The sequence below is a fragment of the Dicentrarchus labrax genome, unplaced genomic scaffold (assembly GCF_905237075.1).
Source record: "Dicentrarchus labrax unplaced genomic scaffold, dlabrax2021, whole genome shotgun sequence".
In the NCBI taxonomy this organism is placed as follows: Eukaryota; Metazoa; Chordata; class Actinopteri; family Moronidae; genus Dicentrarchus; species Dicentrarchus labrax.
In genome coordinates, this window is record NW_026136718.1 from 29,721,139 (window position 1) to 29,734,714 (window position 13,576).

Below are 13,576 nucleotides of genomic sequence, written 5' to 3' on the forward strand. Positions count from 1 at the left end.
GGGCTCCTTAAAATTAGTAGTAATTGTTATTTAAGCTGATCACAACAAATTTTGATTCCACAAAAATGGTGGATTCAGTTAGTCATTTTTAACTTTGGAACACTTTTTTACAGTTATTCTGCTAGTAGCTTGACATGATGAATAGGTTTAGTGTTTCTTACGACTGTGCTCTAGGGAGTCATAATAGGCATGTTCTTTATCACCATTCATCACAATAGCCACAGTTTCACTGCAAATCAAGCACATTGGTCTTGTACTTTCCTTGGGTAGAATGAACCAATTTGTCATTCATTTTTAAATGCACAATTTTCACATCCAACTTTTGCATCAGCTAGTTTTGAACATGCCAGTCACTTTTTCCACCTACATTTTTAGCTTTAACAAACCTGCTCACTAACTGCAAACTACTTGAGGCCAAAAGTAGCGGCCAGGGTCATGTTGGGTTCAAATATAGTTCCGAATTTTTGTTACCATGGCAACATTATACTTCCTATTTTTCATGGGAGGCATACTGCTAAAAATTAAACATATTCACCCTAAATGGAAATAAGTAAAAGAAACAATAGAAGTGAAAAATCTATTCAAAAATCATTAGGTACATATATATTCATAGACTAGAGAAGAACAGGTAATGCATCTTTTAAATAAATATATTGTAATTTGCAGTATTTAGATTGGCTGGAAATTGTTTAATGCCACAGTAGATACAACAGTAGAGACAGATTGTTAAATTATCGGAAACAGCCATTGGTTTCCATTCATTTTACTACAGGATAAAAATGAACTTGCAGAGAGTTTTTGCCTTGTCATTTAACTTTAAACTCCCTCCAGGATATTATAGGATTTGTGGGGGATTTTTACAGCCTAAAATGCCTTTTGGGCAGCTTTTCTAAAAAAAATTGTGATGCATGTTGCGTTGTTTATTTTAATGTTGATATTTAGATTTTTTGTGTGTCTGTATAATTTCTCAAAAATCAAAGGCAACTAATTCTTGAGTATTCCTCAACACCCAATAAACGTAAATTTCGCACTGAATTGCTTTTACCCACTAACTCAAAAAAGTATACTAACAAAGGTCTCAAAATCTTAGAGCCATGACAACAAGTTACAATTAGACTATGTGGTTGATGGAGGAAATGGAAGCATGCTTTAGTGCCTGTTGCAGGTGAATCAGTGGACTGATCCAGACCCTCTGCATGTAGAGGCATGGTTGCCCCTGGCAAGCTAACAGTAGCTTCCTTATTGCCTTTCTCTTTTGAATTCCTCCCCGTCGAGTCACCCAGCAGGGAACCCTCATCAGCATGGACCAGGCTTGTCTCACCAGGTGGCACTATGGAGAAGAGCCTTCATTATACACACACATTCTCACATAACCTCCATTACCACATGCAATTTAAAGCAACCCCCGTCCCGCCAGCTCCGTCTCTCTTCAGTCACTTATCACTGCAGTTGTCCAGCATGCTGATCAGCTCATTAGAATGGCCTCAAGAAAAAGTTCACTCTGTTTTTCTGACTCCTCTGACAAGGCTGGTGTTGGGACTGGACCCAGGAGCAGACACCCAGACAGTATGGAAGGTTTAAAGGGGGTTTTATTCCACGCACACGCACACACACAGGGGGATGAGGGGCGGCCAGAGCAGGAACGGGTGGGTGAGATGGCGGAAGAGACCGGAGACACAGAGGCACAGGAGAGCGGACACAGGAAGCCAAACAGCACAAGGGACCCTGGGGCACGGGAGAGAAACGGTTAGACAAGGGGACACGCACAGGGGAAACACAAGAGAGCTTGAATCGCTAACTAAATACTGAAGGGAGCCACGAGAGTTACCACCACATAGGCTGAAACAATCTGGCGATGAGTGGGAGGAAAACCGGGTTCTTGAAGGCTGAGGCATGATGAATGATTGAGAGCAGGTGAGACAGCAGGTGAGGAGAATGGAGGCCGCACCCTCAGGCACACAGGGAAGGGGGAGGAGCAAAGGGAGCAGGAGGGGAGCGGAGCCATGACAGTACCCCCCCCTCAAAGGACGCCTCCTGGCGGCCTACCGGGCTTGTCAGGATGGGACCGGTAGAAGTCCGAAAGAAGGGAGGGATCCAGGATGAAGTGCCGGGGAACCCAAGAACGCTCCTCCGGCCCGTACCCTTCCCAGTCCACCAGGTACTGGAAACCCCGGCCCCGCCGTCGGACGTCCAGGATCTGGCGAACTGTGTAGGCTGGGTGGTCGTCGATGAGCCGGGGGCGGAGGGGGTCGGCCGGAGGGCACAGAGGGCTGGAGGAGACAGGCTTCAGGAGAGATACGTGAAACACAGGATGCACATGTAGCGACGGAGGGAGTTTTAACCTCACCGCCACCGGATTGATGATTTTGTCCACTTCAAAAGGTCCAATAAATCGTGGAGCCAGCTTTCGAGACTCTACCTGCAATGGCAGGTCTCGAGAAGACAGCCATACCTTCTGACCAGGTGTGTAGTCGGGGGCAGGGAGTCGGTGGCGGTCCGCCAGGCGTTGGTTTCTAGCCGCTGTCCGAAGCAGGGCTGCACGAGCCTCAGTCCAAATCCGGCGACAGCGGCGCAGGTGGTCCTGTACTGACGGGACCGCCACCTCCCCTTCCTGAGATGGGAACAACGGAGGTTGAAAACCATAAGCTGCCATGAATGGGGACATACCTGTGGCAGCGCAGGTGAGGAGTTGTGAGCATATTCGATCCACGGAAGAAATGTGCACCAGGAGACCGGATGTCGGGCGGCGACGCAGCGCAAGGCAGCCTCCAGTTGCTGGTTAGCCCGTTCTGTCTGGCCGTTGGATTGTGGGTGGTAACCTGAGGATAGACTGACAGAAGCGCCCAAGGCCTGGCAGAAGGCTCGCCAAACCTGGGAGGCGAATTGTGGACCACGGTCAGAAACTAGGTCTTGAGGGATTCCATGTAGGCGGAACACATGGGTGACCAGGAGTTTGGCAGTCTCAAGGGACGAGGGGAGCTTGGGCAGAGGCACGAAATGGACAGACTTAGAAAAACGGTCAACAATAGTGAGAATGGTGTCATTACCTTCAGAGGTAGGCAGTCCAGTAACAAAGTCCAGGGCGATATGGGACCAGGGGCGACTTGGAACGGGCAAGGGGTGTAATTGTCCAGCTGGCAGCTGGTGGGAGGATTTCCCGCGGGCACAGACAGAACAGGCGGCTACAAAGGCTCTCGTGTCTCTCGCCATGGATGGCCACCAAAACTTCCGCCGTAGGAAATCCAGTGTTCGTTGGTAACCAGGATGGCAAGAGATCCTGGAAGAGTGAGCCCACTGGAGGACCTGGGACCTGGTTGAGTCTGGAACAAAGAGTCGGTTAGGGGGCCGTTACCTGGGTCGGGTTGCGAGCGTTGTGCTTGCTTCACCAGAGCCTCTATCCGCCAGTTCACTGCAGCCACCACACAAGAAGCCGGGAGGATGGTCTCTGGTTCAGTCCCCGGCGTCTCGGGGTCGGCTTGGCGTGATAGGGCATCTGGCTTGGCATTGCGGGACCCAGGTCGGTAGGTGAGGGTGAAAACAAAACGGTCAAGGAACAAAGCCCACCGGGCCTGACGGGAGTTGAGCCTCTTGGCTGAGCGGAGGTACGCCAGGTTCTTGTGGTCCGTCCACACGATGAACGGGAGAGCTGCGCCCTCCAACCAATGCCTCCACTCCTGAAGGGCTACCACCACCGCCAGCAGCTCTCTGTTCCCAACGTCATAGTTCCTCTCCGCTGGGGACAGGCGTCTGGAGAGGAAGGCACAGGGGTGCAGCTTCTGGTCCTTGGGGATCGCTGGGAGAGTACTGCCCCAATGCCAGTGTCAGAGGCATCCACCTCCACCACGAACTGGAGGGAGGGGTCAGGATGCCGCAGCACAGGGGCAGAAGTAAACAGTTCCTTCAGGGCTAGAAAGGCTGTTTCTGCTTCAGGAGACCAAGCGAACGGTGCTTTCACCGAGGTGAGCTTAGTCAGGGGGCTGCTACCTTACTATAATTCCTAATAAAGCGGCGGTAAAAGTTAGCAAACCCCAAGAAGCGCTGCAACTGTTTGCGAGTGGAGGGTCTCGGCCAATCAGCCACGGCCTGAATCTTGGCTGGGTCAGCCTTCACCTGCCCCGCTCAATAATAAACCCCAGAAAAGACACGGATGTCACATTGAACTCGCATTTCTCGGCTTTCACGTAAAGCTTGTTCTCCAGGAGTCTCTGGAGTACCTGCCGGACATGCTGAACATGTTCCTCCTGGGACTGCGAAAAGATGAGTATGTCATCTAAATAGACGAACAGGAACCTGTTCAGCATGTCTCTCAGTACATCATTGACCATGGCCTGGAACACAGCTGGCGCATTGGTCAATCCAAAGGGCATCACCAAATATTCGAAGTGGCCTAAAGGGGTGTTAAAGGCAGTCTTCCACTCATCTCCCTCTCTGATCCTGACTAGATGGTATGCGTTCCGGAGGTCTAATTTGGAGAACACTGTAGCCTTATGAATGGGTTCAAATGCCGGGTCAATGAGAGGGAGAGGGTACTTATTCTTAATGGTGATGTCATTAAGCCCTCGATAATCAATGCAAGGGCGGAGGGACTGGTCTTTCTTAGTTACAAAAAGAAACCTGCCCCTACCGGAGACGAAGAGGGTCGAATAAGCCCTGCCGCTAGTGAGTCACCTATATATTTCTCCATGGCTTCGCGCTCAGGTCTGGAAAGGTTATACAGGCGACTAGACGGCAGAGTGGAACCAGGGAGCAGCTCTATAGCGCAATCATATGGCCTATGAGGAGGTAATGAGACGGCACGATGTTTACTAAAAACCTCCCCTAGGTTGTGGTATTCTACAGGGACGGCAGATAGATCAGGGGGCTCGGGAGGTTTGGGAACAGTGGGAAGTGTTACACTAGCGGACTGGAGACAATGAGAATGACAGTGGGCACTCCAGCTAATGAGTGAGCCAGTAGACCAGTCGAATTGGGGATTGTGGAGTTTTAGCCAGGGGTAACCTAATACAACAGGAGTGTTGGGTGATGAAATAACCAGTAAGCTGATCTCCTCACGGTGATTACCAGAAAGGATAAGTGTGAGGGGAACGGTTTGCCGAGTAATGTTCGCTAAATGTTTCCCGTCTAAGGCATTAACGGGTTGATTGTCAGGGAGTTTGATAGTGGGAATGTTTGCCTGAAGCACGAATGCCGAGTCAATGAAACTCTCCTCGGCACCTGAGTCGACTAGTGCTGTGAGGGGAATGGAATTTACCTGCCAGTGAAGGGACGCTCTTAATTGCAAACGACTAAGAGGGGCAGAGGAGGAAGCGGGGACTTGGCTCACAGGAGCAACACCATTCACAGTTTCTCTCTTTGGAAGCTGGGGGCAGGCAGCCAAGAAGTGACCGTGCTGGCCACAATAAATGCATAACCCGGACCTCATCCGGCGTTGGCGTTCTGCCTGAGTGAGGCGGGTGCGACCCAATTGCATAGGCTCTTCTACGGGCTCGGGGGTACCTGGCTCGAGGGCGTTGCATGGGACTGCTAACTGGGGATCTACTGAGATGGTGGCTCTGGGCAAGGCATGGAAAGGAGAGGCTTGTGAGCGCCCCCACTTCTCACGCCGTCTCTCGCGAAGACGATTGTCAAGCCTAATCGCTAGTGAGATTAGCTCGTCAAGGCTAGCAGCGCTATCCCTAGCCGCTAACTCGTCCTTCATAACCTCCGACAGCCCATGCACGAAAACAGTCTGCAACGCCTCTTCATCCCAACCACTCTCTGCCGCTAAAACTCTAAACTTGACTGAGAACTCAGCTACTGAACCAGAGCCCTGACGAAGATTCAGTAAGCGTTTAGCTGCCTCTCTGCCTCGCACTGGATGATCAAACACTTTTCTTAATTCGTCAGAAAATCGCTGGAAGGTTTCACAAATAGGGAGTGCTTCTCCCACAGGGCGGTTGCCCACTGAGCTGCTTTCCCTGACAATAAGCTAATCACAAAAGCCACTCGGGCGCTATCTGAGCTGTAGGTAAGCGGCTGTTGTTGGAAAACTAGTGAGCACTGAAGCAGAAACCGCCCACAAGCCCCCAAATCCCCAGCATACCGTTCAGGTGTAGGAACGTGTGGTTCCCGGGGCAGGGGGAGGAGAGGCTGCATGCGGCATGGCAGGGGAGGCAGAGGGAGTAGCTGCTTCAGTGGCGGTGGTAGGAGCTGTGGGAGGAGTGGAGACTTGATCGAGCTTGGATCCAAGGGCGGCCACACTACAGCGAAGGTCTTGGATGGCTGCCACGATCCCGTCGAGGACCTTCTCGTGTTGGCCCACTCGTTGTCCCTGGTAGGCCAGTGCGCTTCGGACGGAGTCTGGGTCCGCTGGGTCCATGCTGGCCAGATTGTTCTGACAAGGCTGGTGTTGGGACTGGACCCAGGAGCAGACACCCAGACAGTATGGAAGGTTTAAAGGGGGTTTTATTCCACGCACACGCACACACACAGGGGGGATGAGGGGCGGCCAGAGCAGGAACGGGTGGGTGAGATGGCGGAAGAGACCGGAGACACAGAGGCACAGGAGGCGGACACAGGAAGCCAAACAGCACAAGGGACCCTGGGGCACGGGAGAGAAACGGTTAGACAAGGGGACACGCACAGGGGAAACACAAGAGAGCTTGAATCGCTAACTAAATACTGAAGGGAGCCACGAGAGTTACCACCACATAGGCTGAAACAATCTGGCGATGAGTGGGAGGAAAACCGGGTTCTTGAAGGCTGAGGCATGATGAATGATTGAGAGCAGGTGAGACAGCAGGTGAGGAGAATGGAGGCCGCACCCTCAGGCACACAGGGAAGGGGGAGGAGCAAAGGGAGCAGGAGGGGAGCGGAGCCATGACATCCTCTCCCCCATCTGTCCTTTTCATCAGTGGATTGATGAGGACTCAACGGATTACGTGAGTAGCAAAGTGTGTGTTGGGTGGAAAGGGGTTATGGGTAGTGTGTTTTACGTTATAACATCTTCCGACCTCTGCGTGGGTACTAACACAATTATTTTCCCACATAACCTCCTCTCCTCTAATCTCTAAAATGAGAAACCTGACAGAGTGGGCAGCAGCAATCCAAACAAGTCTTATTTGTAACTACAGATATGCTCATCATTTCCACCTGGTAGTAGCATCTGTATCTGTATACGTTATCTGGATAATTACATCTGATCATGCCTTTGCATTTACTTCTACCATGTGAGATTAAAGCATTCCATATCTCACAATTTACACCCAATGCCAACATTCAGTTGTATGTTCTTTATGTAGAGAAGTGGAAAGTCTCATTACCAACTCATCAAATACTTGTGCTTGGTCAGTGGCCTTCTGCTTCAAAATATGATGTTGTAGGTATACCTCTAGCATAATTTTTGGACATGCTCACTGTCTAAGTCAGGTTACGTAGTATAAATAACAAGAAAGTAAGCATATGGAGGTGATGGTGGATGGATGCCTCAAACACAGAATTTTAACCAAGGAGACCGCTGTTGGTGTCCCTTGTGAGTCCAAAAGTAAACAATTTCTTTGGCATAACGTACACAAATTAACTTACATAACATACTACAGTTACATCAGGTAAATTATATACTTTAAAATCTTTTCTTAAATGTAGTTTTTCCTAACCAATATGTTAACCAGCTTTATTTTAATGTAAGTTGCATATTTATTCTTGCTAATTTGACCGCGGAGCCCTGTGCATCCAGGAATGATGCAAGGGGGATACTTACAGCATCATATTCCGAAACAGAGGGCCACTGCCCAAGTGGCAGTATCAGAGTTTGGAGTGTGTGAGTGTTGGAACGTTTTAAAAACTAAGAATGCGTGTGTTTCCCATTAGACTTCTTTGTAGAGATGTGTCTGCATTATCAGATCTCAGCAATTAACTCTGGTGTGTACCATATTATCTTAACCAATAGAAATAATGGCCCGAACTATAAAAACAAGACCCGAGTTGTAATAAACCTGAATTATCCTTCATCACAATATAGTTAAAAAAATATTAAAGAAGCAAACTTAGAATGAAATAATGGTACACAGTAGTCAGTGTGCTTTGGGGCTTCTAAAGAAGTATAGCCTTCTCCTTTAACTTTTTATTCCTCATCCTTCCATCCCGGAGCCACTCTCTACAGGCAGGGTTCTTTCACTTCATCCTGTCTTCATATCATGAAACTCCAAACCATACAGGATGTTCACATTTCAACAGAGCTGACAGCTCCTCATGTTATAAAGAGTTCGGTCTAGACCTGCTCTATTTGAAAAGTGTCCTGAGATAACTTCTGTTATGAATTGGCGCTATACAAATAAAATTGAATTGAATTGAATTGAATTGAATTGAATTGAATGGTGTCATGCATTGGGCTTTGATATGAACACAGACAGTGACACAAAACTTCACGGCCCAATGTTCACTGCTGAAGACCAGGATGACAACTGCAACAACAGATTACTGTGTGTGTGTGTGTGTGTGTGTGTGTGTGTGTGCGCGTGTGTGTGCGTGTGTGTAGGTGTATGTGTTGCTTTGTGTTGCTGTGTGCCACCTCAGATCACAGCCCCAGTCTCTGAGGAGTTGCAGCTATAAACGCTCTTTTGATTTTATTCTGGAAGTAAAGTTGGGGTTGTGGTTTTACTATCTGTTTGTCTGGGCCCAGGGATGATTAGCTGTATATGTATATGCTTTTACAGAACATTCACACCGATATACTCTCATGTATCACAGACTCTACAGCAGTAATTGTCAAACAAGCGTTCAGCCTCCACCCTCAGTTCACTCCAATCCCTGAAGTCACGTTGTTCACGTTGTTTTATGAAAGGTGGAGTCGCAGAGGTTTGTTTTCTGGTCCTTTCCTTTCGGTAAAGGCTCAGACTGCTTGTTGATTCTACCTGAGTTCAGCTCCTGTTGGTTTATTCTGCAATGAAAATCCACAGAGACTAGCAGTGCATCCAGCTTTTGTTTGTGAGCTTAGGTTTTCTCTGCTGAGCATGAAAAGTACAGTATCTTTATCCCTGCTTTGTTTCCTTTTCTGCAATGCTCATCTGTTCTGTAACTGCATATGCCATCTCAGCGTGCAAGGTGACAGGTTATAAATGAAGGATTACTTGAGAATTATATGTTTGTTTATATTATTGCATTTTGATGCATAGTTTGCATAGGGGTGGGAATTGCTAGGATTTTATTGATACCAATACCATTATTGATTCTGCTTATCAGTCTGATTCTTTCATTCTTTCCTTACTGATTCCTGATTAGTTTTCTGTGTGGAAAAAGGACTACACGGGTGTTCAGTGATCCAACATTTTATCATTTGAGTCCGAACACTGTAGAGCAAGAGTACAGTTATAGTAGTTTGAGTTTCCTTGCATAGCGAGTTTGACGTCATTGTCAATGTGCAATTGTCAGATAAACATGCTCACATCAATAAAATGAATTGATAAGCTGGAAGACATACTGTTTCAGTGGATCAGACAATTTGGAACCAGTTCTCAACTGAAACCAGTTTACGATTACCATTCTAATGCGTGTATTAATGGAATTTATTTTATATTATATATTTAGCTTTAAAGGCTTTTTTATTTAGTTTTACATGGTGTCATGTCTCTTGTTTAAGCGTCTCATGACCATGATGGGAATATGAGACTTTAACATCTAATCTATTGAACTAATCTATTGAACTATGAACTCACCTTCTACATGCTAATCACTAGTGATCTGATAGCATCATCAGGCTGTAGAGCCCAGAGGGACAGTCAAGGGATTGCTGCAACATGCAAGACAATGAAGGTAGCCGAGCTAGTGCTAGCAAACTTCTCCACTGGCTATTACCTGCTGACTGGGAATCCACATCATCCACAGCAAGACGTGAGCTCTACTGCAGTGTTCAATCTGTTCAGTCCACACTGACACCAACCTCTGCTCAGCCATCTCTATACTCAGAACCAACTGCAAAACCACCATTGTCTTTTCCCTCAGCAGCATTGTTGGGTGGCTGTGGCTCAGAGGTAGAGCGGGTCGTCAACTAATCAGAAGGTTTGATCCCCGGCTCCTCTCGCTGGATGTCGAAGTGTCCTTGAGCAAGACACTGAACCCCAATTAAGGGGCGGCTGTGGCTCACAGGAAGAGCGGGTCGTCCCCTGATCGGAAGGTTGTTGGTTCGATCCCTGGCTCCTCCTGCCACATGTCGAAGTGTCCTTGAGCAAGATACTGAACCCCAAATTGCTATTGTGAATGTGTGTGAATGAGTTAGTTTCTGTTCGATGGGCTTTGCCATCACTGTGTGAAAGGGCAAATGTGGCAAGAAGGGTAAAAGTGCTTTGAGTGGTCAGGAAGACTAGAAAGGCGCTATACAAGTACAGGCCCATTTACCATTTTGCATTGCTTCCACTGCCATGAGGCACACCATGTGTGTTAATAAATCTGTCAGCTCTGCCTACATAATTTGCTAAATGAGATCCAATCATAATGTGGACATAATAATTTGAAATTAAATGAGGAAGTTATAAACCAAGAGAAGGAACAAGGAACTTTGTGTTGACCATATCCTTTCACTGATTTTAAGGGGAATCCGACCAAATCCAACCTGGTGCCAGGCATTAAGAATACACAAGAATACATATATAATCTTTTTACTGGTGGTCTTGTGTGTTTATGTAGGCCATATGGCGGCATCGGTATTAAACTGAGACTGTTTCACCAGTTAAAAACTCTTCAAAGGACGTTTAACATGAATGCATACTGGAATATTTAGTATGTCCACAGATGATGACGTACATGTAAAGCAGCTTGTGTGAGCTGAGCAGTCCCAGACATTTAATTTGAGCAACAACATATGTGAGAATTACTAAAGAAAGCTACCAAAGCCCTGTAATTCAGCACTCACTGTTGTATACAGTATTTAAGTTTGAGTGGAGAAGAAATCTCAGGCTGGCCATCTGTCCAAGTCCCTGACTTCAAAAACACTATTGTTCCATTTTGCTTCCTGTCTCTGCTGATTCTAGGAACAGTTCTGTAACATTTCACATGTCCCTTCAGATAGGTTGTTTACATTAGGATTATATAAGGGGCTGCTCAGCCAAACTACAAAAAGAAACTATTTCTCTCTCACCTATAATGGTAAATAGTCATGCAAATAGTTTTGATGTGATTTGCTCAGGTTCATCTTTGAGATTTTTCCCACTACAGACATTCAAAAATTTCGACGGCAACATTTCTTTTCAGTAACAATGTCCCTGTTACTCTGGATAATCCAGAGCATTCACTGTCAACAGCGACTACTTCTGTGATAGAAACTAGATCCAATTCTAACTACGGATGCTTTGATTCAGTATCAGTATCGGCCCGATACTGACCAAAACCAGTAGGTCGGAAGGTGTTTAACAGTTTAAGCATGATGTTGTTTAGTTGACTAGGTTAAGAAAAGTACATCCATACAAATATTTTATTAACAACTTTGTTGTTTAAAAGATGGAAAAATAGAAGAAGAAGGGGATGACAAGGTTAGGACAAGGGGGAAAAGGCTTTTTTGTATTTTGGTTGAACTGTCCCTTTGAGTCACAGCATCAAGTGCAGGAAGTGGAACCTATTTGATTTCTTGTTCACACTGCAGCTCTGTTGCTGACTTACTGAGTCAGAGACTAATTACATCTATGTAGGGGTTTCTTGCAGCTACAAAGTTTTACACAAGCATATCACTTATTTTTCACAGCTTTAATATTGCCTTTCATAATGTTACATCACTTTTGATGAGTTAACAGCTTGCTAGCGAGTAGCTAATTAGGTAGAATTAATGGGAAATAAACAGGGAAATTCTATAAAAGAAGGATGGGCGCAACCCTTCTTTGATCAACATTTATTAGACATTCTTAGACAGTGTTGAAGTCTATTTTTGCTTTAACTTATCATTATGAAGTAAATGTTGATGGCTCAGATTTGCGTCTCTATTGCAACAGGGCTACCTGCTTGAAGGTGTGTCTTGTCCACAATCAACAATAAATACTCTTCTTATTACAAATAAACCTTACTATACAAGACACATTGTTTCAATAGATTTGCCTGTTCTCAAATATATCACTTGCAAACACTATGGGGGTAATGTTAAAAAGTTGTCTTTCCACGTTAAAGGTTGGACACAACTAGAAAGCTTTGAGAGGCTGTGATCGATTTTGCACCCAGCTAATTTGACAAACTCACACTGGGAGGAAACGGAGTGTGGAAATCTGATACTGACGCTGTCAGCAGCTAATGACCATAGAATGTTCAGTCATGGCTGGTCTCATTAGATCAAAGTCAAATCTGTGACTTCATGTGTGAGACATCAAGTTTGGTTTTAACAGTCCTTTAAGTTGTTCAGAGCCTCCAGATTCCAAATATCAATGGTACAATTTCAATAGTATGACTTATAATGAATTTCCCCTTGGGGATGAATAAAGTATCTATCATCATCATATCAGTCCACTGACTGACAGAATGATTGGCAGTCAGTGCTTGTTTTTTCTGAATTGACTGACACAGGTTCTAACTACAAAGTCTGCTAACATGTATAGGATTTTTGGTGTAGCCCACTAAGTGATTTAATGCTAAGCATGGAGGTGTGAAGACTTCTTTAATTCTGTTGTTCTGTTAGCATCTTTTTAGAACTGACTACTGCACAATATGTAAACGAGGTCTGTGATTGGTTATTTTAAACCACAACCTTTGAGTAAAGGAAAGGTCAGTTCACTTAAATCACAACATATACCTACTGTATGTCTCCTTACAGTTGTTCTTTCATTTTCTCCCAGAATATGTCTCTATATATTTAATTTCACATTTCATTCATGTTACACACTGGACCTTTAAATCACCCAAAACTAAAACCTCCCAGTTCCCAAAGAAAATCCCTCAGTAATGATCTCACTGTCCCCATTCTAGCTACAGTCTTGTGAGTTTGCCTGTTCTCCCTGTGAATGTGTGGAATTCCTCCAGTTACTCGTCCAATATCCAAAAACATTTAATTATATATAACTATAATATAATTTGGCTTTTTAAACTTTTGTTATGAGCCTGGGCCAAGTTTCTAACATAATGGATGGGTGAATGCAAAAGATTAGAGACAAAAACCTCTGTCAGGTATTTAAAAACTTGAGTTAATCAATTAAGTACTATCTATATGGCTAGCCACCACTGACAGGGAGTTTTTTTTTTTTAGTTGGTTGAAACAACCCAGACCAGACTTTGGGCCCTTAATCTAAGGTCTGGCTGCATGCAAACCTAAAGCTATGGCTAACTAGCTTGCAGAACTTCATAATATTGGCTTCTCTGCTTGGCATTTAAAATGTCAAATGTAATGAAATTTTAAATGTAATATGTTGAATGTGAGCATGATTGAAACATTCACTGAAGTATCAGTCAGAAGTGTCCCCCCCACCCCGACCCGCTGGCTATGAAGGTTGAAAAGGGAGGGAGATGGAGGACAGCAGCATTTGATGTTTGACGCAGCAGAAGTCACTGCCGATTTATTGGCTCCTGTTAAAGACTCTCCCTCACAGGAGTGATGTCTCCTCCTGTCTTAATGTGGAATGTTTCATCCCCA

At 45.7% G+C, this 13,576-nt stretch overlaps 1 protein-coding gene across 16 annotated transcripts in view; it reads left to right on the top strand.

The window, feature by feature from the left end:
- The window catches only part of ptprfa (protein tyrosine phosphatase receptor type Fa), a 283,480-nt gene that overhangs the window by 175,095 nt on the left and 94,809 nt on the right, over window positions 1-13,576 (top strand). For 10 of the 16 annotated variants that reach the window (XM_051377735.1, XM_051377747.1, XM_051377733.1 and 7 more), the window contains one exon: window positions 6,894-6,920. The exons of the other annotated variants lie outside the window; for them this stretch is intronic. In XM_051377735.1, the coding sequence (XP_051233695.1) occupies window positions 6,894-6,920 (27 nt within the window). The remainder of the gene's footprint in view (window positions 1-6,893; window positions 6,921-13,576) is intronic. 16 annotated transcript variants of the gene reach the window in all.